General features: G+C 32.6%; 2 protein-coding genes across 4 annotated transcripts in view; one reads left to right on the top strand and one right to left on the bottom strand.

Moving 5' to 3' along the window:
- LOC147831535 (uncharacterized) overlaps nucleotides 1–24946 on the bottom strand; it is a 600059-nt gene that overhangs the window by 369091 nt on the left and 206022 nt on the right. The gene's annotated exons all lie outside the window — the stretch shown is intronic.
- Nucleotides 1–24946, top strand: part of lrp1ba (low density lipoprotein receptor-related protein 1Ba) — a 458912-nt gene that overhangs the window by 234858 nt on the left and 199108 nt on the right. For 2 of the 3 annotated variants that reach the window (XM_087304094.1, XM_087304093.1), the window contains exons 30-33: nucleotides 226–400; nucleotides 4792–4886; nucleotides 9213–9362; nucleotides 21889–22029. In XM_087304094.1, coding sequence (XP_087160220.1) covers nucleotides 226–400; nucleotides 4792–4886; nucleotides 9213–9362; nucleotides 21889–22029 — 561 coding nt within the window. Of the gene's footprint in view, nucleotides 1–225; nucleotides 401–4791; nucleotides 4887–9212; nucleotides 9363–19636; nucleotides 19778–21888; nucleotides 22030–24946 lie in introns of those variants that run through there. The other variant, XM_087304095.1, reaches the window with a different exon arrangement.

Here is a 24946-nt window from a genome sequence, read left to right as displayed (position 1 = left end):
TATTTCAGTTTCAATTTAATTTCACACATCTCAACACTGCTACACTCTGTATTTCTGTCTGAAAAACTTGACATTGTCTAGCTTTCTCCAAAAACCGAATGGCATTATGTTTTTATTTTATTATAGCAACTATAGAAATATTCAACTTATAATAATATTTAAGTATGTTTTATTAACGTCATGATAAAAATGTTTAACATTTTTTGGTACTGTCTGCAATTCCAGACCTCTCCAACGTGCGAGGTCTGGCTATCGACTGGCTGTCCAGAAACATGTACTGGATGAGCTCAGACAACGACGAGACTCACATTAATGTCGCCCGTCTTGACGGATCTCTGAAAACCACCGTTGTTCACGGAATGGACAAACCCAAGAGTCTTGTCTTGCATCCATCCAAAGGGTAAAGAAGACATAAACATGCTAACAGTCAACAGTAAAACTTGGGTCTGTGTGTTTCTTAAAGGGATAGTTCAACTAAATACTGAACATGTGAAGATTTCCATCCATTAAATAACATTTAAACATACAATAGCTGAAATTGTGTGGATTCATAAAACACTATTAGTACTTTTAAGAGTTAAATGTAGCATAATAATAATAATAATAATAATAATACATGTGGCTTCTGACGATTCAGTGAGGTCTTATGAAGTCAACAAGAAACTGAACAATATGTGAGCTTATAAAAAAACGGTGTAAAAAATTGCAAGAATTAATATTTCTCTTTTCGTCTAGCCATGGTTGCCAGGTTGTCTTAACAAACCTAGTACAAAACTGGCCCAATAATATCGATATACAGGATTTTTTTTTGTTCAAAAGTCATGGTATATCTTAGCAATTACAGATATTCTGTTTCCAATTGCACGTGTCAGTGGTCTTAGCATCTTAGCATCTCCATCAAATCTGGAAAGTACTGCCAGTCTGTTAGCTTTGAAAATAAAACAGCTGCACACACAGTGTCTCCTCACTAAGTGTGTTTTTACTCTGTTATATTAATCGAGTACCGTTTTTATCATTGGTAGAACATATGTTTGGTAGAGTAATATAGTAAATACAATGTATATGGTTGCAATATGTCAAATCCATAATTCATTGAATTAAAAAAACAACTAAACAGAATACCTGTGGACTTGGCAACCCAACATCTAGCTCTAATTTTTGAACATATATGTAGTTTTTGTTTTGTTTTTTTGTTTTGCTTAGTTTTTTGTTTGTTTTGTTTTGTGTTTTTTGTTTTGTTTTGTACATTTCCTTTGTATTTATCTTGTATTTATTTTTGACTTGTTTTTGTTTGCTTTTCACTTGGTTTTGTTTATATTTTCTACTAATTACAGCTTTTTTGTTATATAGGCTGTGGGTTAAAGTAATAATTTTGTAAATAATACTGTATTATATAAATTAATATTATTGTAAAAAAATATTTATCTTTGCCTCATTTTTGTTTGCCTTTCACTTTTTTTTGTTTATTTTTTCTTCTGATTACAGCTTTTTTGTAATATAGGTGAATTAAAGGTAATAATGTTGTAAATGATAATAATGCAGTTTCTTGCAAAGATGGATTGTTTCGCTTCATAAGATTTTAATGTAAGGATTAGTTCATGAAAAAAAAAAAAAAATTTATATATATATATATATATATATATATATATATATATATATATATATATATATATATATATATATATATATATATATATATATATATATACAATTGTTATTCATTTTTCACGCCCATGTCATTTCAGTCTCTCGAGACCTTTGTTCGTCTTCAGAGTAAACAAAAATCTGATATTTCAGATAAAATCCAGGAGCTCTCTCATCCTCTATAGATAGCAATGATTCTGAGATGTTCAAAGTCCAGAAAAGGAAATGTTTTGACAATATTTTTTGCTTTGAACGTCTCATTGATTAAAGGTCTTCACAGAGGGTAATTAATAACAGATTTACCACTTTTTTAGGGGTAAAACATAATCTTTATTACTGGTATGACATTATAAAATGGTGGCAGCCATAGACTTGCATTCACTTAAAACATTATGTTTGCTGTTTGTTCAAAGTACTTATTTAAAATGAGCTAAAACAACAAATTACTTGAGGGATTTTAGACAACTTATAGGTTTTTAATTCATTCATGTTGTCCCAACACAAATCAATTGTGTGGAGCCTTGCATTTTTATAGTGTTAGATGAATGACCAAAGACTGTTATTTCATGATGAAAATCTTCTTTAATGTTCACCTGAAAGCTTAAAGGAGCGTAAATTAACAGGACATTTTCATTAAAATTACTGTCCCATTTATTAGCAAGTAAAAGCGCACTTCCGTCGAATTGTCACCTTTTGTTACCTTCAAAACTGCGTGCGAGATACATCAGTTAGAAAGCTAATTACTGAACAGGTCTCTGTTTATATTCAGGCACAATTAACCAAAGTTATTAGAGCCGTTTTCTCGGAGTTGATTAAGACTGACAAATTGTTACAGCCGTGAAAACTGTTTAACGATGGCAAACTGTTCGGCGGCCAATCAGAAATGCGAATTTATCTTACCCTTGTTGGACTAGTCAATGACAGCTACTTAATTAGCATACATTATGGTTCCAAGCATGCAAGCTAATTAAAAATGGGGGCCAGTTCCTGGCAATTGTTTACATGAGATATAATATAATGCAATTCTGTAATCCAGTGATGGATCTTAAGCACGCTACAGTGAGCATGCTGGTTTATTTTAGCATCTCTAACTCATCCACCAACTGTTCTTGCTTTTTGAGCAGAGGTAGCTGCATATTTGACTGATTTATTTATCTGTTTATTGCGGTTTTTAGTTTTGTTTTGCTTCGGTTTTTGCTTTACGTCTGTATTGTTTTTTTGTTTTTTTTGGTAGTTTTTTTGCGGTTGTTTTTCATCACAGAAGACGTTTGCATCACTAGCTGTTTTTTAATTTATTTTGTTTTGCTTTGTTTTATTACTTATCAAGACTTTAGCATTACTAGCTGTTTTTGTTGTTTATTGTATTTTGTTTTATCACAGAGCAAGGCGTTTGCACTACTAGCCATTTTTGTTTGTTTTGTTTTGCTTCGTTTTGTGTTTCATCACAGAGCAAGACATTAGCATGACTAGCGGTTTTTGTTGTTGTTTGTTTTGTTTTGCATCACTTTCTGTAAGTGTTTTTTTTTTTTTATCATGGCAAGACGTTAGAATCCCTAGCTGTTTTTGTTGTTGTTTTTGGTAGAATTTGTTTTTATGATTTAATACATTTTTTTGTTTGTTTTTTGCTTTGTGTGTCATCATGCATGATGTCAGCATCCAACCTAAAAAAAACACGTTCGTTTGACCAGCTGAAACCAGCCAACCAGCCTAGACTGTTTTAAGTCGTTTTTTTTTTTTTTTCAGCAGGGTTGTTTTCCATCTCAGAGCAAGCGTTAGCATCACTAGGTTTTTTTGTTGTTTTGTTTTCATCACAGAGCTTGACTTTAGAATCACTAGCTGTTCTTTTGTTGTTTGTTTTGTTTTCACCACAGAGCTTGACGGTAGCATCACTAGCTTTTTTGTTTGTTTTGTTTTGTTTTCATTACAGAGCTTGACATTAGCATAACTAGCTGTTCTTTTGTTGTTTGTTTTGTTTGTTTTCATCACAGAGCTTGACGTTAGCACCACTAACTATTCTTTTGCTGTTTGTTTTGTTTTCACCACAGAGCTTGACGGTAGCATCACTAGCTTTTTTGTTTGTTTTGTTTTGTTTTCATTACAGAGCTTGACAATAGCATAACTAGCTGTTCTTTTGTTGTTTGTTTTGTTTGTTTTCATCACAGAGCTTGACGTTAGCACCACTAACTATTCTTTTGCTGTTTGTTTTGTTTTCATCACAGAGCTTGACGGTAGCATCACTAGCTTTTTTGTTGTTTTGTTTTGTTTTCATCACAGAGCTTGATGTTAGTATAACTAGCTGTTCTTTTGTTGTTGTTTTTTTTTTACTTTGTGTTTCATCACAGAGCATGCCGTTAGCTTCACTAGCTGATGTTATCGTTACTATTTTTTTTTGTAATTTTATTAATACGATTATTTATTTGGTTTTCATCACAAAGACGCTAGCATCACTCATTGTTTTGTTTCCCTTTGGCTTTTCTGTTTCTGTTTTTCTTTTTGATTTGTCTCACTTTGTCTCTTTGTTTTGTCTTGCTGTGCTTTTGTTTTATTTTTATTTGTTCTTTTGCTTTGATTTTTGTTCAAATCCCACCCCCCCTAATTTTTCTTGACTTGTGGGCAATTTTTATTTATTTATTTTTATTTTTGTGCTTTTACTTCGCGCAAAATATTATTTATTTTAAACGTGAATTTAACTTATCTTATTGGACCAGCTAATGACAGCAACTTAATCAGCATACATAATTATTCCAATTATGCGTTTAAAGGAGATTAAAAATGGAGCCAGATTCAGGCATTTATTTACAAGCAGTTTAATAAAACACAATACTGTAATCCACTGCTGGATCTTAGCACCCAGCAGTGAGCATATTATTTGATTTCTTCACCAACTGTCGTCTCTTTTTAACTTTCGATCCGTCGACATTTCTGAAAGTCATCTGTCACAAAGGTTCATGCGCTCCATCAAGATGTATGGCGGAGATAGAGACAGCTTTATTTGATTGTTTTGTGCTCTGTGGTGATTGTGAAGATAAAGTTCTGCCTCCTCGACCTTCACGCGGGTCGCGTCCCTTAAAGAGAACGACTCTCATCCTTCATCTCCAAGACTCATCCGTCTCTCTCTGTGTGTCTCATTTTGTCGTTGGTCTACAGGAAGATGTTCTGGATGGATGGCGGCACGATAAATATGGCCAATATGGATGGAAGCAACATCAAGATTTTGCACCAGAACCAGAAAGAGCCTGTTGGTAAATTCACCAAAAAATAATAATAAGATAAAATAAGTCAGTCTAAAAGTCCAAATCTAAGTTAGAAATGATGCAATATAAAATGTCACATTAAGTTATATATTGTAACATTTCTAATTTACATTTATTACAAATACAATCATTTTTGTTTTGGTTTTCTGTTTGATTTGTTTTGCATTGCTTTTGAATTGTTTTTCAGTCCGATCAAGATGTCACAAGCATCACTCAGTGGTGGAATGAGTACTGAAAAATCAAACTTAAGCAAAAGTACCATTACTTGCCTAAAAATGTAGTTCAAGTAGAGTGAAAGTATCTGTTTTAAATATTACTCAAAGTATGAGTAAAAAATAGACCTTTAAAAAGTACTCAAGAGTGGTGAGTAGTGAGTATTACGCTTTAAAAAGCTGATGCATTTACATGTAATTTATGGATGTGTGTAAACGTAACATTCTGTAGTGCAAATTCATTTAGTTATTGCCCAGCAGGCACACAACATCATTAATATTAGGTTAGATTTAGGTTGTGACGTCAGATGACCAAAATTCAATGTCTAGCCAGCGTCTAAGGACAATGTTATTTTGATGTCCAATAATGACTTCAAATGACGTTGATATTTGGTTGATTGTAGGTTGTGTCAGAAAGTGACCATTTTCCAACGTCGAGACTATCTTAAACCAACGTCATATTGACGTCAAATACAGACATTTATACGTCTTAGAGGTAACGTCCACACAACGTCAAGCTTTGACATCATTAGACATTGATATTTAATTGATTTCAAGTTTGACGTTGGATGACGTTAGGGTACAACTTGGCGTTATGTTGACGTCTTGCACCTGCTGGGTGTTTAAAGTAATTTCAGTCATCATACAGTAAACATCTGTAATTTTCTCATCAGTGACATGGATCTAAACAGTCTCTGGGTCATTGCGTGTTAAGATTATGGACATCTTCTTGGACACTTTTAATGCTTCCAAACAGTTTGCTGCTTTTGCGCCCATATATTGAGGAAGTTCATTATGAGGCGATTTACTTTCTATGTGTAATTTGTTTGGACAGAAATCACAGGGTTTGGTTTGTTTTATTGTTTCATTTTGTTTTGTTGTGCATTGATTTTTTGCATGACTAGCTTGTTTTAAGTTTGATATATTTTTTTTTTTGCCTTGATTTGTCTTTCATTTTGCAAACTAGTAAGTGATTTGCAAATTGTTTCTTCCTTTTATTTATTTATTACTCATTTAATTATTTTATTTAATTTGCATATTTGCTATTTTCTCATTTATTCATGTTTATTTATTTCTCATATATTCATTAATTTTATTTTAGGATATTATTATTTTATATTTATTTATTTATTTTTTGATAAAAATTTTAACAAATTTTCAGAGCCCTTGCCATTTATTTATTTATTTATTGCTCATTTATTTATTCATTTAATTTAATTTTTATTTACTTTTTTGTTTTTAAATCTGCACATTACTTCCATTTATTTATTTGTTTATTTATTGCTCATTTATTAATTCATTTATTTAATTTTATTATTTTTATTTATTTTATTTTATTTTATTTTTTACAAAACTGTAGAGCTCTTGCCATTTATTTATTTATTTATTGCTTATTTATTCAATATTTGTATTTTTTTATGTTTGCATATTTGGTAATGTCTTCTCAATTATTTATTTAGTGCCCATTTATTAATTTAATTTAAATAAATTTACATTTTAAATGTTTTATTTCTTTTTTTTTATCTGCACATTTTGTCACATTTATCTATTTATTTATCTATTTGATTTTAATTTATTAATGAATTTTATGTTATTTTATAATTTTTATTTGTTTTGGTGAGATCTGCAGAGCTCTTGCTATTTATTTATTTATTTATTTATTTCTCATTTATTCATTTATTTAATACATTTTTTTATTATTCATTAATTGAATGTAATTTATTTTGTTTATACGTTAATTTATTTTTTAAATCAGCAAATTATCAGCTTTGCCATAGATCCATGCATTAGGTCAATCTGCAGAATAATAAGGGCTCCATTCACTCATTCTTGGTCTTCCTGCAGGCCACGTCTGTTGAAATCATTATACATATAGTAATTTGATCTGAGAAGTAGCCCTAGGTTCAGTCAGCGCTTCTTCCCTTGGCTCATAATTAAAGCAAAAATCTCCCAGACACGCAGTACTGTACATGTGATTATGGCCTGAGCCACATCTTAAGTAACAGCCGTTATCTTTAATGTGAATGAGCGATTTATTGCCAATGAAGCACAGAAAAAAAAACAAACAACAACAACCTTTTGAACTCGTTTCTATTTCTGTGTGTACTCTATTTATGCTCCGCAGCAAATAAACATGTTTTCCTTTGGGGAAAATGTAGATTTCACACAGTCAGACTAGTTTGTTCTTAAGGATGTGTGTTGATGATTATGAGATAAAATGATTTCTGGTTCTTTGTTATTTAAAACTAGACTAAATCTTTCAAAATGAGACAAGGTTAAGTAAGGAAGTAATTTAAACATTCATTCATTCATTTATTTTCTTTTGGCTTAGTCCCTCTTATTATTCTGAGGTCGCCACAGCGGAATGAACCGCCAACTTAACCAGAATATGTTTTACACAGCGTGTAAAAACATTGAAACATTCACGAATGCACTACGACCAGTTTAGTTTATTCAATTCACCTATAACGCATGTGTTTGGACATTGGGGGAAACCAAAGCACCCCAAGCAAACCAACAAGAACATGGGAAGAACATGCAAACTCCTCACGGAAATGCCAACTGACCCAGCTGGGGTGCAAACCAGCAATCTGAAAATGTTTATTTCTACATTTTTAACATGCTATTTTTATTAGACTTTTCAGAGCACTTTGCTATGAGCTTAGCTTAATTAGATTAGACTTTTGTTTTTTTTTTTCATTAGTAAACAGTTGTGTGCAAGCATCGCTACTCTTATTTTGATCTCCTTCTGCTTTGCTTTGCTTTATTTGGTTTTAATTTAGGTATATTTATTTTTAAACACGTGTTTTATTTATTCTTTACTTTGCTGTGTTTTGTTATATATTTGCTTTACGTTTCCTTGGGTTAATGTTGAAATAATTTTAAAAGACTTGACTGGTAAATTTGCGGTAACATATACATATTTTAAGACATTATATTTATTTGTTAGTTTTAACTTTGCTTGTTGCAAAACTAGATGCCTTTTTATTTTATGATTTTTTTTTTTTTGCTTTGCTTTGTTTTTGTTTAGGACAGTTTTAGTTTTGTCTTTTCATTTAATTTAGTTGTTTTGTTTGTTTTATAATTTAGTTCATTTTTTATTTTGTATTATAGTTTATAGTTTTTTATTTCATTATTTTAAAATAATATCATAAAAACAAACGAAAAGAAATATATATATATATATTATAAACTTTATATATATATATACACAAGTGTGTGTGTGTGTGTGTGTGTGTGTGTGTGTGTGTGTGTGTGTGTGTGTGTGTGTGTGTGTGTGTGTGTGTGTGTGTGTGTGTGTGTGTAGAAAAAAAATATAAAAAATAAGAGAAACACTGTCATGGAATATTTATGTAAAATATGTTTAAATATTTACAGTGCTAAAAAAGCTTTAAAAAAATAAAGGAAAAATAAGAGGAATATATGACATGACATAATATAATATGTTATAATATAATATAATATAATATAACATAATATAATATAATATAATATAATCTGTAATTTATTATATAATAATATAATTATATAATAATAATTATATATAATATAACATGTAATTTAAATAAAAAATATAAAAAGCACAAATAAAATATAATTTATTTATTTTTCCTTGTGTGCATCTTGTTCCAAATCAAACAAAGTATTAAAATATGAAATGTTATATTTTATTTAATAATGTAATTGTGTAAAATATACACTTGTGGGTTTATTTCTTAATGCAATACAAGATTCACAGCAGTATAATTATTTAATACAAAATGCTATAATTTATTTATAATTTTGTTTTTGTTGACCTTGTTCTTTTGTCATTGCTTGGTTGTAAAATAACATTGTTCTCACAAAATAATCTAATTATATAAAAAATCTAGTCTTAAATTCATGTAATACTTTAGCAATTTGAATATGTCAATTTAGTAAAAGTATTCATGTTATTGTTAATAACGTTAAAAAACATTTGCGGTGCTTCATATATTTTGGTTTTTGGTAATAATAATAATAATAATAATTATTATTATTATTATTATTATTATTATTAATGTTAATATTATTATTCATAGTTACTGATAGACATGTTCTCATATTTCCCTGTGTTTTTTAGGCTTGTCGATTGATTTCTCATCCAACAAGTTGTACTGGATCAGTTCCGGAAACGGGACCATAAACAGGTGTAATTTGGATGGGAGTGGCCTGGATGTGATTGACAGCATGAAAAGCCAGCTCCGGAAAGCCACAGCATTAGCAGTGATGGGTGAGTGAAGGCTGTTTTCATCACCATTCATTGACTAAGGTTAATTATAACCGAGCAAATAATGGCGCTATTTAATTAGCACAGTGATAGACGGTATAAATGGGATTGTGAAAGCGGCGCATGAGTGATAAGAAAGGGCTTCTGCTGAATGTAGGCCTCTGGGTTTTGTTAAAGAGCTGTTTTAGCGCACTGCAATTACTAATCAATTGAGGGTGATTGTTGTTTTCAAAGGATTCGAATCTTGTTTTATTTCTTGAACTTCAATGATTCACGACTTTTGAAGTCACAGCTGTGTTTGCTGATTGCCGGGTTTGAGATCGGGCTGAAATCTGTGCTGGCATTTTTTTGTGAGGTTTCTGGCTCATGGTTGGATTTCAGTGCTAAAAACTCCCAAAAATTTAATAAAATAATATTAAAGATTACAAATGATAAAAACTAAATATATTTCAATTTAATTTAATAAATATACTTGTATTGTTAATATTATTTTTTTGCAATGATATTAGGGGAAAACTAGGTGATTGATCAAACTGGAGGATCTCTGGATAAAAGTTTTACTTTATTTAGTCTTTTTTTTATTATTATTATTTAAAATGCTTTGGACTCGTTTAGTTTTATTATTAATTCATTAATTTATTTATTTTTGTGTTTTTGGGTTTTTTTGTTTGTTTGTTTTCCTCCTTTGTTTACTTATTTTGTCTTGTTTTGATGTTGAGTTATTTCGGGTATTGATTCCTAATGATATCCGCCATAACACTTAAATTTTCCATTTGTGGGAACAAGGGTTCGATTCACAACCGAGACAATGTCTTTAACATCTTTGGCAAAACTTCCATTATTCCATTCCATCATTTCCTGTGTGGTTTTTGTGAAAAATACAAAAAATAATAAATATATTAGTAAAAATGAAGAAAATGAAGAAAAATCTTTTTTATTGAGTTTTTTTTTATTGATTTTTTACTATCTGAATAACGCAGGATCAGATAATCAGTTAGACTCAAGATTCTCATAGAAATCAGTCAAGTTTGGTAAAGGAAAAATCATGGTTTGGAGTTACATTCATTACGGAGGTGCAAGAGACTGCAGAGTGGATGGCAACATCAACAGCCTGAAATATTAAGACATTTGTGCTGCCCATTACATTACAAACCACAGGAGAGGGCAAATTTTTCAGCAGGATAGTGCTCCTTCTCATACTTTAGCCTCCACATTACAGTTCCTAAGAGCAAAGTAGGTCCATGTGCTCCAGGATTGGCCGTCCAGTCGCCAGACATGAACATTATTGAGCATGTCTGGGGTAAGATGGAGGAGGCATTGAAGATGAATCCAAAGAATCTTAATGAGCTCTTGGAGTCTTGCAAGAACGCTTTCTTTGCCATTCCAGATGACTTTATTGGTAAGTTATTTGAGTTATTTGGTAAAATAAGCGTAATCTACAGACCTTTACATTTCATATAAGCCACTTCTGATGCCAAATGATTAAATAGAATGATCAACTTTGATTTGAATGGTTTTGTTTCAATTTTTCACACACACACACACACGCACGCACGCACGCACGCACGCACGCACGCACGCACGCACACACACACTCACTTTAAGCTAGTTTTGTTTAATCTTTTTTTTTCTGTCTTGTTTTTTGATGTTTTCGTGTTGTTTTTGTTTTACTTTGCTTTCCATTTATGGCTTAGTTTTGCTTTACTTTGCATTGGCTTTGCTTTGTTACACACTTTTAGTTTTTAGTTCTTGTTTTTTGTTTTACTTTGTGTCATATATTTTTTCTTTGTTTTTGTCTTTTAATTCATATTTGTTTTTATTTTGCTTTGTTTTTGATTCTACAATCCTTGATCCTACAATCACCATGCAATGTTTAATTTCCTGTCATCTTTAAAGTAAACGTTTATGGCATAGTTAAATTTGCGGAACAGAGAAACAGAAATGGTACTTCAGTCTGTGTGTCTGGTCTGATCTGAGGAAACTCAGTCAAGCTCTTGCCCTCTTGCTATCATGATTTGATTTTCTCTGACCCGGTGCATAACTCTGTCAAGACGGCTTCGCTCACCATTTTTCATCAGTTGTGGATTGACATTAATCTGTTTAAGAGCGAAACATCTGCTTCAGAACCAGAGGATCATCAGCTAAAGACATCAATTCTGCTATTTAAAGCACTTCAGCGTTCAGGAGATGAAACGTCGTGACTTCTGAAAGAGAGAACATTTTAGAGGTTTCTAAAACTAAATTGGATATTTTTGACATTGATGTTGTCTCGATAGGTACATATTTTAGGTTTTGAATGTTTTTCATAAATGAAAATAAGAAGCCCCAAGGTTTTATTAATTATTTGTTGTTTGATTTTAAACTGATTGTACATAATTGTAACTAATAATAGTTAATAATGTTAATAAAATGCATGCTTATGCTTATTTAATATAATAATGCTTATGCTATAATATGTATATTATATATAATATTGTATATAATACTATATTTTATTTCTACTTGGAAATATTTGCAATTTGCTGGATGAGGGCTCTATTTTGACGGTCCATGCGCAGAGCGCAAAACGCATGGCACTAACGCTTTCAGGGCGTGTCAGGACGCGTTTTTGCTAATTTAAGGACGGGAAATCTGCCTTGCGCCGCAGCGCATGGTCTAAAAGGGTTGAGTTTCTTTTCTTAATGAGTTATAGGTGTGTTTTGAGAATAAACCAATTACAGTCTCATCTCCCATTCCCTTTAAGAGCCAGCTGCGTCGCGCCAAGAGCGCATTCGCTATTTACAGGACGCAAAGTAAGTCTAAGTGGAAAAAATGAGCATTTCACAAGCAAACAGTTAACAGTTTTTTAACAGAAAACAGTTAAACAGAGCATCTACTGCGTGAGAATGAGAGATAATGGAACTACTTTCACATTAGCTCTTGGATAGAGAAACCTTTACGCACAGACATCAATTAGTCTATAAATAAATACTTTTGTTTGTTAAGCGCAAATATTCGTTTTTAAAACTATTTCTAAATTCAGTTCTAATTTCCAGCAAACAAATAAATGAATAATAATAACAAAATGTGCTTAAAAAGTTAAGTTATATCCTAAAACACATGCTGTGCCCCATATGGTCTAAAACCTGAAATGTGGGCAAATCTAAGCTTGTTTTTAATAAAACAAATATAAATATGGATATAATAAATAATACTGCTAATAATAATAACATTATACAAAAGCAAATTGTTATGAATGAACTGAAAAAGCCTCCCGAGATGACAAAGACATAAAAGCAGTGATTTTTCATATTTATGTAGGCTAGAAAATAATATGTTTTGTAATATTTTAATCCTTTATATTTATATTCTATATCTATTCTTATTATATCTTATATAAATCCCTAATATTTAAATTTTTTCATATGTAAAGATATTTGCCTATTGCTCTCTTGTGCGTATTAAGCAGTGCGTAAGTGAGGCGCAACTCTGCGTTGGAGTTTAGACCGGGTTAGTTTTGGTCTAATGAAAAATCTATTATAGTTTCTCAAAATAGCAATGCGCCAGCGGTCCGCCTCAGAACGCCATCCTTTTGAAACCAGAACGCCTATGGGCGCACATATGAGCGCTAATTCATTTGCTATTTAAACAGCGTCACAACGCCTCAAAACGACTCTTGCGCCAAGCTGAAACTACCAAAAGACTACTGCGCCACGCCTTGTGCCACACTGCGCCGGGTGTATGATAGGGCCCTTAATGTAAAATTAAATGGAATAATATCTGATTATTTTAGAAATATACCTAATCTGATTTTTTTTTTTTGTTGTAAAGTTTTAAAACTATCAGCAATTTTTACACACACACACATATATATATATATATATATATATATATATATATATATATATATATATATATATATATAAATTTTAACAGAGTGCATTTATTTTGCTTTGTGTACATTCTGTTCCAAGTTAAACAGAAAGTAATTAAATTTAATGTAATACATTTTGTGTACCAGTAAACATGTGAGTGTATTTTTTTAATGCAATATATGATTCACCGCAGTATCATAGCCATCACTTCAGGGTTATGCAATATATTAATAAATTTTTTATTACACTCCCTGAAGCGACTGTATTGTAAAATGAAATTTTAAAGCCGTACAAATTATAAATCATTTAATTTACCTTATCCCACCCACGCCCAGTCTGTTTCCCAGTACGAGACTCTGTGCAATATATCCCACAATAAACTTGATATAAAATATCTGTCTAACACATAAATCATCCAACCTTTAATAAGTAGCGATCGCAATCCCAAACACACCGCATGCAAAAGTATAATTCGATTAAACCCTGAGGAACGACCTGTTCTCGCATCTCCTCCTACATCAAACCATCTCAGGATCAGATACCGACGTCAACAACTGCTAATACAATCAGACTGAGCTCCATTCCAGCAATCAGAGACGGCGAGATAGTAATGGAGTGATGCTTGAAGACTGCTTTCTCTGGTTAGCCAAACCGAACGCTATTTATTTTTTTCATTACGCCGGAGCCATGCTCTATATCACCCTTAACTTGTATGGAGCCTTATTTTATTGAATGAAAGATGGTAGAATTACAGCAGATGAATGTGTTATAAAAACGCAATGGCTTTCATTTTACAAAATGTAATTGGTTCACTTTGGAAGTTTGTATCATTGTTTCACTGAGCGGTATGGTTTTGTACAGTATGGTATGCATTTATTACCTTTTCCACTGTCAAAAGTATCCAAATATTGTAATTAATTATATCAATTTTTGGGACCCTTTTCTGTACCCAGAACAACAGTACGGTACTAAAAGGACGTTTTACTAAATGTAATTAGTTCACTCAGAAGTGGAAGTTTATTTCATTGTTTCCAATGAGCAGTGTGGTTTGGTCAACATGATCTCACAGCAGTTTGTAACTTTTTGATTTAGTCGCTAATTTGTATGATATCATTTGTACAATTTAGTATGATTTGCTCATTCCCCAATGATGGTTGGATTTAGGGACGAGATTGGTTGTCATGGTTCCTTTTTAAAATCTTACATTTTCGTATGACTGAACTGAATGAATGAATTTGTACGAAATAGCCACTAAATCGACAAAATGTAAAATACTTACATTTCCTAGTGAGATCAGGCTGGATTAGGTACAGTACGGTACACATTTATTTGTTTTTTTAATTTCCACTGTCTAAAGTACTAAAATATCATTAATTTCTTGTCGGCTTAGTCCCTTTATTAATCCGGGGTCTCCACAGCGGAATGAACTGCCAACTTATCCAGCAAGTTTTTACGCAGCGGATGCCCTTCCAGCCACAACCCATCTCTGGGAAACATTCACACACACATTCACACACACACTCATACGCTACGGAAAATTTAGCCTACCCAATTCACCTGTACCGCATGTCTTTGGACTGTGGGGGAAACCGGAGCACCCGGAGGAAACCCACGCGAAGGCAGGGAGAACATGCAAACTCCGCACAGAAACGCCAACTGAGCCGAGGTTCGAACCAGCGACCCAGCAACCTTCTTGCTGTGAGGCGATAGCACTACCTACTGCGCCACTGCCTCGCCCCACTAAAATATCATAATAAATCATATCACTTTTTTGGGACCCTTTCGCAAAGGTACCTAGAACAACAGTATGGTACTAAAATGGTGTTTTAAGAAATGTAATTAGGTCTCTCAGAAGTAGAAGTTTGTTTCGTTGTTGAGTGGTATGGTTTGGACAACACGATCTTACGGCAATTTGTAACTTTTTGATTTAGTGGCTAATTCGTAACAATTTGTATGATCTCATTTAGTACGATTTGCTAACCACCCAATGACGGTTGGGTTTAGGGGCGGTGTTGGGTGCCATGCCTCTTTTTTAAATTTAGTTAAATTGAACTATTTCGTTAAGGTTCTTAGAACAACATTACAACACTAGAGCTAGAGCTAGATTTTCTGAATGCTGATTGGTATTGGATTGATACAGAGAAGCATCACTTGCGTGTACAACAAGCCAGGAGAACGACAACATAGAAAGGGCCATTTTTAAATTCACAGCTGAATTATAACACTTTAATAATACAATGACAGCGCACATAAACGTACCATGGTCGACCCGAGCTCAAACAAAACTTGTTTTCTTCTTGTGACACATATCAGAGAGAAGGAACAGAATTGGTTGTATGTCCTCCATTGTTGTTTAAACCACACAAATACGTTGCACCTAAAGCTACGCTTACACATCAACAATCTAACCAAAAATTGTAAAGTTTGTTTCCTTGTGTTTTATAAAAGTTCCATGTCCAATATTAAGTATGAAAAGTCAGCATGAGGGGCTACGCTTCCTCTTTCTATTTGACATGGTATGTGGACTTTTTTGAGCTAGAATGATGTTAGTCTCAACTGAAATTAATTTAGACATAATTTTTCACTGACCTTGCAAGATGGTGAGCCATTGTATACTGACTGAAACCCTCAGTAGGTTGACCAGATGCAAGCTAAAGAGATGAACCCTTTTAGCCATACAGTATAGCAAAGGAAGTTAGTTGTTTCATATCAGTGAATTACTAGAATATTGTGTCTTTATGAATTCACTTACTATTTTTTCACCCACTTATTTTAATGCACTTTTTGAAATATATAAAATAAAAATGCTTGATGTAAATTTGAAGATGTGGATACATTTTGAATATGAAAAGGTCTTATGCAAAAACCTCTAAATGCCATCTAAAGTTTTCTTCAAAGATTTGTCAGGCTCCTGTGTGTAGGAACTCAACATAAACATAGGAGTCTATAAATAAATAAATGACAAAATGGATCCAATCCAATCCTGGCTCCAATCTTCAATGCTAATATCACTCTCTGTCATGCTAACATCACAACTCACGAGACAACTTTTCATCTAGATGACATAACATGAGATCTCGTCCCTACTAATAACTAATTCAAATCCCACAAAAAAAAGGTGGCGAACGATGAAAAGGTCAACAAAAGACAAATGCCGGAGAAGACAGAAAAATTTAAAGGATCTCACTGGTCGATGGGTTCATTAACTCTACATTTTCTGAATCCAAGCCAAGCCTTCATCAGCAGAATAAACCAAAATGGCTAAAAGAAGGATCGTGTTGCATTCGATGTAGTAATGAAAACAGGTTTCATTTATTTGGGTCAGATGAATCCAAATAATCTAAATCTGATAGAAAATTTCTGGAAAGTCCAATCAAATTATGGCTAAGAAACCCAGTGAGTGAACTGTGGAAGAGACTGAAGAAGAGTGATTGAATGTTCTGTCATTTTCATAACATCATAAAGAGATTTCGTTAAAGTGCCTTGGGTTTTTTGTATAAAACAGTTATCCTTGTATAATATTAGCCGCAATCACAGTTCCCTCATATTCTGCATGAAGATTACATTTACTCTTGAACAAAATCAAGTGTTCATGTATTGTTCTTTTATTTTGATCTCCACTCAAAATAAAAGGCCTGGGGGTGACTAAATGAACAGCAAACTTTTATTTTTTTTAGGGAACTATCCCTTTAAAATGTTTTTTTTTTCTTATTACTTATTTTCTCTCTTCTTTTCTATGAGATGAAGCAGTTGAACGGTTTTTGGTTCCCGTTTTATGGCCGTTTGATTATTATACTCGTTTGTTTAATATTAATGTCTAATTAACCCCCTTTTTTACCAGTCGTCCCCGGAGTAAGGAAAAGAGTAGAAAGATAATGAATATTTAATGACTTTCCATTTTCATTTTCTTTGTCATTGTTGTCTTTATACGACACAGTCTGTTCGTTCTTCCACTTGACGAACTTATAGACCTTATTTGGGAAATATTTAATGAGGCTTTGAGGGAGAAGCACAGCTTGTTCAATGACTACTTTTATGTACGATGAAAGTCGACAAAGTTTTACTGGACAGTAAGACTTCAGAACTCGTTTTCATTGTCGAACTCAAAATATATATATACATATATATATATATATATATATATATATATATTTTTTTTTTTTTGGAGTATGTTGAGGAACTGTTTTATGTAAATCAAACCCCTATACATATTCCTTTTCCAATGCAAGTAAACTTGTATTTAACTTAATATAGAAATGTATTTGGACAGCATTAATGAAGTGATTTATTCAACAAAAACCTATTTGTAAGTATTGTAGGATTATTTATTGTATAAAAAAAGACTCCTTTATTTGATCATTTTAGTGTGTTTTTTCCTGTTTAACTTTTTTCTATGAATCTTGACATAATGGTAAAAGATGCATGACCTAATTGAGTACTTTACTGAGAGTTTTGGAATAAGTAGTACCTTTAGTGGTGTTTTGCTGCTGATTTGCTCTTGAATATGTTTAGTTGAGAATGTGGACACACACACACACACACACACACACACACACACACACACACACACACACACACACACACACACACACACACACACACACACACACACACACACACACACACAACTCTTCAAAGTATTACTAAATGCAAATTATAAGTGAAATGTGTATGTTTATATTCCATGTTACCTGATGATATTAGTAAAATCCCAGTCCAAGATGTGTATGGACAATACTGATGGCTTAACGTAATATAAATTAAAAGGTTGACAATAAAATGTGACCTTTAAATTACTTTATATATGTAACAAATAGTTCACAGAAATTCAGTTTGAAATCAGTTCTATGTCAATGGGAAAACTACACCCCTGTATTCATTGCTGTAGCTCCTTTTTTCTATGAACCTATTTTATCATTATTACTATTTTGCAAATAATAATAATAATTGTATTACACTTTACTGACCATTATATTTAAAGTGACCTTTTTAATAATGTTGTAATGATGATTAAACTTTACATTTAGGGATGCACTTATTTTTCCTATATATATATATATATATATATATATATATATATATATATATATATATATATATATATATATATATATATATATATATATATATATATATATATATAATGGTTAGTACATAACATGCAGTAGAATTGTACACTGTTCCACTGTTCTCATCAAATGTGCAAGTAGTAGTGATTTGGATGATAATCTGATTTATTTGCCGCTTGGAAAAATGGCTCCTAGGTTGTCTTTGTGAATTGAAGCCTTGTATGGCTATAGTTTTAATGAAAACAAAACAAATATATTTTTTAGGTACCGTTGGTCAGACTTCTTTGTTTAATTTGGGCTTGTTAGCTTATATTAAGCATACAGTCAAAAATTTAGGGGTGAAATTTGACTCAGATTTTAAATGTGACAGTCAGATTACAGCGGTAGTTAAATCTTGATGAGTCTATTTTCTATTATCTATTGAGTCTAACTTGTATTATGTTAAACTGACTTAAAACAGCTTGTGAAACTTATAAATTTAAGGTAGAACATGATTACCTTAGCTTAATGTTACAATGACCTAAAAAATTGTATAGTTTTTACAGTGTAGTAAAAATAAAGCAATATATACCTAAACAATGGTTTAAGACAGTAATCCATGCTTTTATGACCACTCGGTTAGATAACTGTAATGCACTGTATGTGGGGAGTAGCAGATCAGCTATTGTCTGTTTGCAAATGGTGCAAAATGCTGCAGCTCGCCTGTTAACTTGTACTTGCAAATATGACCTCATTTCTCCCGTTATCTTCACTTCATTGGGTGCCAGTAAATTTTAGCAATATTTTATCTTGTATTTTTATACTATTGTGCTTATTTTGTTGTAGATCTCTGTACAGAACTTTGCATCACTTCTGTGTTTTTAAAGTGCTCTATAAATTAAGTTTAACTTGACATTACCACATAAATACTACCCATGCGTCTATTTTTTAACATAAATGAATCATGTACCACTTGTGTTAAAAATTAGTTTTCAGCCTATAAATGTTGGGATTCTTATTTTAACATATTTAACATTCACAAATAATTTCAATTGCAAACAGTTACAAAGCTTATCCCACCACAGAGGAACAGAAAAGGTGAAAGTTCTGGAAAAAGATACTTTTCTGTCTCTCCGTTTTTTTCAATCCCCTAATCTTAAATTTAATATGAATTATTGCAGACATAAATTACCAATCCAATATCTGTATGCCTCAATATAAAACCAGTGTACAAAAGGCTACTAGTTTACATGTTTTTTTTTTAACCATGTTTTCATTTGCATCAAATTAAATACTTACTCCATTTGAAATACGAATCTCCGCTGTGCTCTACATGAAGTACACAACAAGCCCGTTCTCTGTAATTCATTTTCAGCGGGTTTGTGTCTGCCAGAGGCTGATAGCTCCAGCTCAGGCCGAGCGCTAAGAATAGTCCTGCTTGCTTTTGGCGTGTGTATGTAATCCATTCAAGGCTGCCAGGGGACTAAAGACGCTGCTTCCCACACCTCTGGGATTGGTAAGTGCTGAGAGGGTGGGTTGAACACTGGTATGGTGGTGTGGTTTGGTGCCAAGGGATGTTTCTTACTTCAATCTACGACTTTACACGACTCGCCGGTTATACGGGCGAAGAAATGTGTTGTGGTTCAGGTGACTGGGGAGAAAGATGTTGGGGGAACTGCAGTGCCTTTTGCGTGCCTTTTTACTGATGTGTAATCACAGACGGTGTATGAGCACTGAGAACTGCATGTTTTTTTTTGTTTGTTTTTTTTTTTTCTTTCAGTGGTACCATTTGTTAAAGGCTGAACTGACACACAGCTGGGCTTAGTGGATTTGTGTGCTGCTGTGAAATATGGCAAGGCATGTCAGGAATGTAAATTTTAAGTTTGTGTGAACTAAGAAATCAAAATAATTTTTTTAGATAAACAGTTCATCCATACAAGGTATTCCACTGAAAAAAAATGTTTTGGTTTAAATATTTTTATTATTAGAAAGTTTAGCAGACATTCACCATAGATATATACACTAGATATCGCATTGGGACCCTGAGCATGCATCAATAGCGCCGCCACATTTGTACAGTGCTCCCAGGACAAATGTCATTCAACTGCACTAGTCAAGACAGTGTTAGTGTCAAGACGCTGTCTACAGGTGTAGTAATGAGCAAACAAAGAAAACAAAGCACAAAGGCAAACCATTTCATAGTTTTTTACATTTTTGTATGTTATGAACTTTCGAGCTAAACAGGTAACGTCATTGAAGATACAGTCTCTCACTGCATTCATCATAAGGCAAAGTGGCACCAACTCGCACTAAATACTCGGTCATGCATTGTTTGCTAAATAAAATCAGCAAACGATTCAAAAGCAATATGACAACAAGATGCTGCGGTGCCAGAAACTTGTAATATTGTCGGATAAGTGAACAAGTTTATAACGGAGATTCATTCACTAACGAATCGTTCCCTCCGTCAGTATGAGAAGTAAAAGCAGGAGAGGGTAGGTGTTTCAGGACTAAAGGATTAGATCAAATTTAACAGGTAGGTTGGAGAGTACATTTCCATACCCACAAACACAAGCTTTTTGTCAGAAATGCCTGTGCGATCACTGATCCATCATGTAAAAAGTGATGTGAAATTATATTTTTCGTAATTTAAAAAATATTTGCATACTGACCTCCGGGAAAACTCCCTATCATAGATATATGTGTATATCTCTGGCTTTGGGTCCACAGTCCTCCTCTGCAGCTTGGTCCCACATTCATTTCAAAGGAGCGCTACCCTGTACTAAAATGGCGGATTTATTGACGCATATCTGCTAATAGACAACAGCAGCGTAGGCAACATCTAATGTATATATCTATGGACATTTACTTGTAAATGCACTTTAAAAATACATATATAAAGACACAACGTACATTTTAACAATTTGACATAAAAAAAGAAGAAAACAAATCAATTAAACAAAACAAAAATAAACCGGTGATGACAAATAAACCTATCAATGATGCAAATTGACCTATTACTTTTCTTTATTGCTCCAGGAATAGTTTCATATATTTGTTTATGAAATAATAAAATGTTTAGTGTGGTAGGCATCTATAATTTTTATTTTTTATTTTATTTTATCTTATTTCATTTTTTGAGCATTATAAACTCTAGATAATGGATAGTAAAGCCCAAAGTGTCTTCTTTCCAAAGATACATGATACATGATCTCTGAATGTAGACCAAATTACTTGGTAGTCTACTGGTAGTCTACTTGGTAGTCTACAGTAACAGCCGTTACTGTTTTAGTTTGGGAAGGTCATTTTTGAGAAAGCTAACAGGTTAAATGTATTGCTTCAAACTACTGAACGTTTCAACATCAAACATTATCAAAGCAGAGATCAGGGTGAAACTTGAATGTATAAATGAATGGAAAACACCTGTGAATCACACAATGCAGCAACTGTTAATTAATGTATTTTACAGTGAAGTTTAAAAGGTTATTCAAATCGTTTTAGCCAATTTATTTGATAAAACGAAGATATTTATATCATAAAGTATGATCTGCAATCCTGAACACCTAAGGTGCATGTTACATGTCAATGTTTAATTTGAAATAGTGGTATGATTGTGTTTCTCTGTAGGTGGTAAACTGTGGTGGGCAGATGATGTTCTCGCTCAGCTGGGCACAGTTAACAAGAGGGATGGGAAAAACCTGACGGTTCTCCGAAACAAGACCACAGGCCTCGTCCACATCAAAGTCTATGACAAAGACACACAGAAAGGTAAAAAAGAAACCCATCTCTGAATGTTTTGTCTAAAAATAAAGCCAGACTAAACAGCTCACCAGAGTGATTAAGGTCAAAGCAAAGATCTTTTTAAAGTCAGAAAACGTTTTTGTTTGTTTGATCAAAAACAGCAACAAGTACCAGCAATATCAACGGTTCCCAGACTTTTTGAGCATAGAATTATGTCCCTTCTCTTACCTTTTTAATCCGTTTCTCATCATTCATGGCTCTTTTTAACACATAAAATCTTAATTTCAGCAATCAAATGTTAAAAACAATAGAATTTAGGAGAAATTTAGTGTAGTAAATTACATTTAAAACAATGAAAACAGAAATGTAACTAAAATGTAATCACTCTAAGGGCCCTATCATACACCCGGCGCAATGTGGCGCAAGGCGTGACGCAATTGTTGTTTGCTAGTTGCGCCATGCTGTTTAAATGCCAAATGCATTTGCGCTCATATGTGCGCCCATAGGCGTTCTGGTCTAAAAAGAGAGGCTTGACGAGGTGCATTACTGGCATGGTGCTATTTTGAGAAACTATACTAGTCTGTTCTATAGACCAGAACAAAGCTGGTCTAAAGTCCAGCGTAGAGCACGTTAGTTATGTGCCTTGCTTACACACTGCTTAATACACACAAGATGTAGAGCAATACGCAAATATCTTTACATATTAAAAAGAATTAAACTATTAAGGATATATATATATATATATATATATATATATATATATATATATATATATATATATATATATATATATATATATATATATATATATGCCTTTGTATAATGTTATTATTATTAGCAGTATTATTTATTGTATCCATATTTATATTTGTTTTATTATAAACAAGCTTAGATTTGCTCACCTGTCAGGTGCCATATGGGGCATAGCTTAGGATATAACTTTTTTAAACACACTTCGTTATTATTGTTCATTTATTCGTTTGCTGGAAATTAGAGCAGAATTTAGAAATAGTTTTGAAACAAATCTTTGCGCTTAACAAACAAAAGAAATTATTTATAGGCTAATTGATGTCTGTGCGTACAAGGTTTTCCCTGTCCACGAGAGCGAAAGTGAAAGTAGAAAAAGAGAAGGCTCATCTCTCATTCTCGCGCTGCATATGCTCTGTTTAACTGTTTTCTTGCTAGTGAAACACTCAGTTTTTATACTTACAAAGTCCATCATGTAAATAGCAAATGCGCTATGGCGCGACACAACTGACTCTTAAAGGGAATGAGAGATGAGACTCTGATTGTTTTATTCTCAAAACACACCTATAACTCATTTAGAAAATAAGCTCGACGCTTTAAGACCATGCGCCACGGCGCAAAGCGGGTTTTTCCATCCTTAAAATAGCAAAAGTGGATTCTGACACGCCCTTAATGCGTTTGCGCCCTGCGATTTGCACTTTGTGTGCATGAATTGCAAAATATAGCCCTAATTGTTTTGATATACAACAGAGGTGTCGCTAGACCCTCACGTGCCCCAGTAAAAATCGCCAGTGCCCCAGTAAATGCTTTGAGATACGATTTACTTTATATCCAAGTGTATTTATTAAGAGTGATAATCCCAGTATAAAGACATTATTCTCTATGTGCAATCGAAAAAAAAAAAAAAAAACTTACCCGCACGCCTCACACACTGCTCCTGCTTGATGCTGACGCACTGCTCTGCTGCCGGTGTAAGTTCCAGTTGTGAACACACTCTAGTTGTATCTATATAGTACATTACATGTTTTCCAGTTACATTTAGGATTCATTTCTGTTATTAATTGTATAAAAACAATAATACTGTTAATTATATATATATATATATATATATATATATATATATATATATATATATATATATATATATATATATATATATATATATATATATATAATTTATTTATTTATTTATACACATACACACACACACACACACACACACACACACACTCATTCACACTCATACACAATGGACAATTTAGCCTAAAATGCTAATAGTGTATGTATGGATGACTGAATAAGAATTCATTAATATCAAATATACTGTATAAGATCTGTTGTTTATGGATGGTGAAGTTCTACACTGCAAAAAAAAAAAAAAAAAAAACATGCAACTTCCTTAGAGTTGTTGTCTTTTTTCTAGTTCAAATATACATAAACAATTCTACATTTTCATATCAAAAAACTATTCTAGACAAGTACAAAATAGTGTTTGTTTCTCATAAATTAGACTCAAATTAAGTGAGTTTTTTCAGAGAAAAATAAACTGCAAGTGAAGTTAGTTATTCTTGTTTTAGAAACCCATATTTTATATAAGATTATATTACTTACAATATTGGACCATTATTTTTCTTGTTTTAAGAAAATCTCATAAAATCTATGACTGAAAACAAAACATTTTGTACTTGTGTAGAAATCTTTCTTGGTTTAATAAAGCTTAGGAATTTGGACTAGAACCAAGACAAAAACTATAAGCAAGAAAGTATGTTTTGCAGAGTACATGACTGGAATGCCGGTTATGTTTCATACAGGTTTAAGTTTCTATGGCCGCACATTGTCAAAGCCCTTTTCTCTTATGAATTATGGCGAAAGACATTCATATCACTGACAGGTCTATTAGCAGTGGAGTGCTTGATCCTCTAAACGCTCTATTAGGATGAAAAAAAAATGGCAATTAGGGGCTCTTTAAGGTAAATCTTTTCGCTTCCTCTTCAAATCTTCTCATACCAATTAGCTCGCTCATTTATCTCTCTGACACTGACCTCACGGGAGCGAAGCCCGTCTCATTACGCCACTTCAAATGAGCCAAGTTGAGTCTTTCCGACAAGGTGTCCGAAGAACAAAGTCAAAGCACCATTGCTTCTTCTAGTTCTGTGTTATAATGTTTCTAAAATTGATTTAGGAAAGCACACAAGCT

The sequence above is a fragment of the Danio rerio genome, chromosome 22, assembly GCF_052040795.2.
Source record: "Danio rerio strain M-AB ecotype USA chromosome 22, GRCz13ab, whole genome shotgun sequence".
NCBI lineage: Eukaryota > Metazoa > Chordata > Actinopteri > Cypriniformes > Danionidae > Danio > Danio rerio.
The sequence above is the reverse complement of the archived record's forward strand: the minus strand, read 5'-3'. Positions and strand labels throughout refer to the sequence as shown.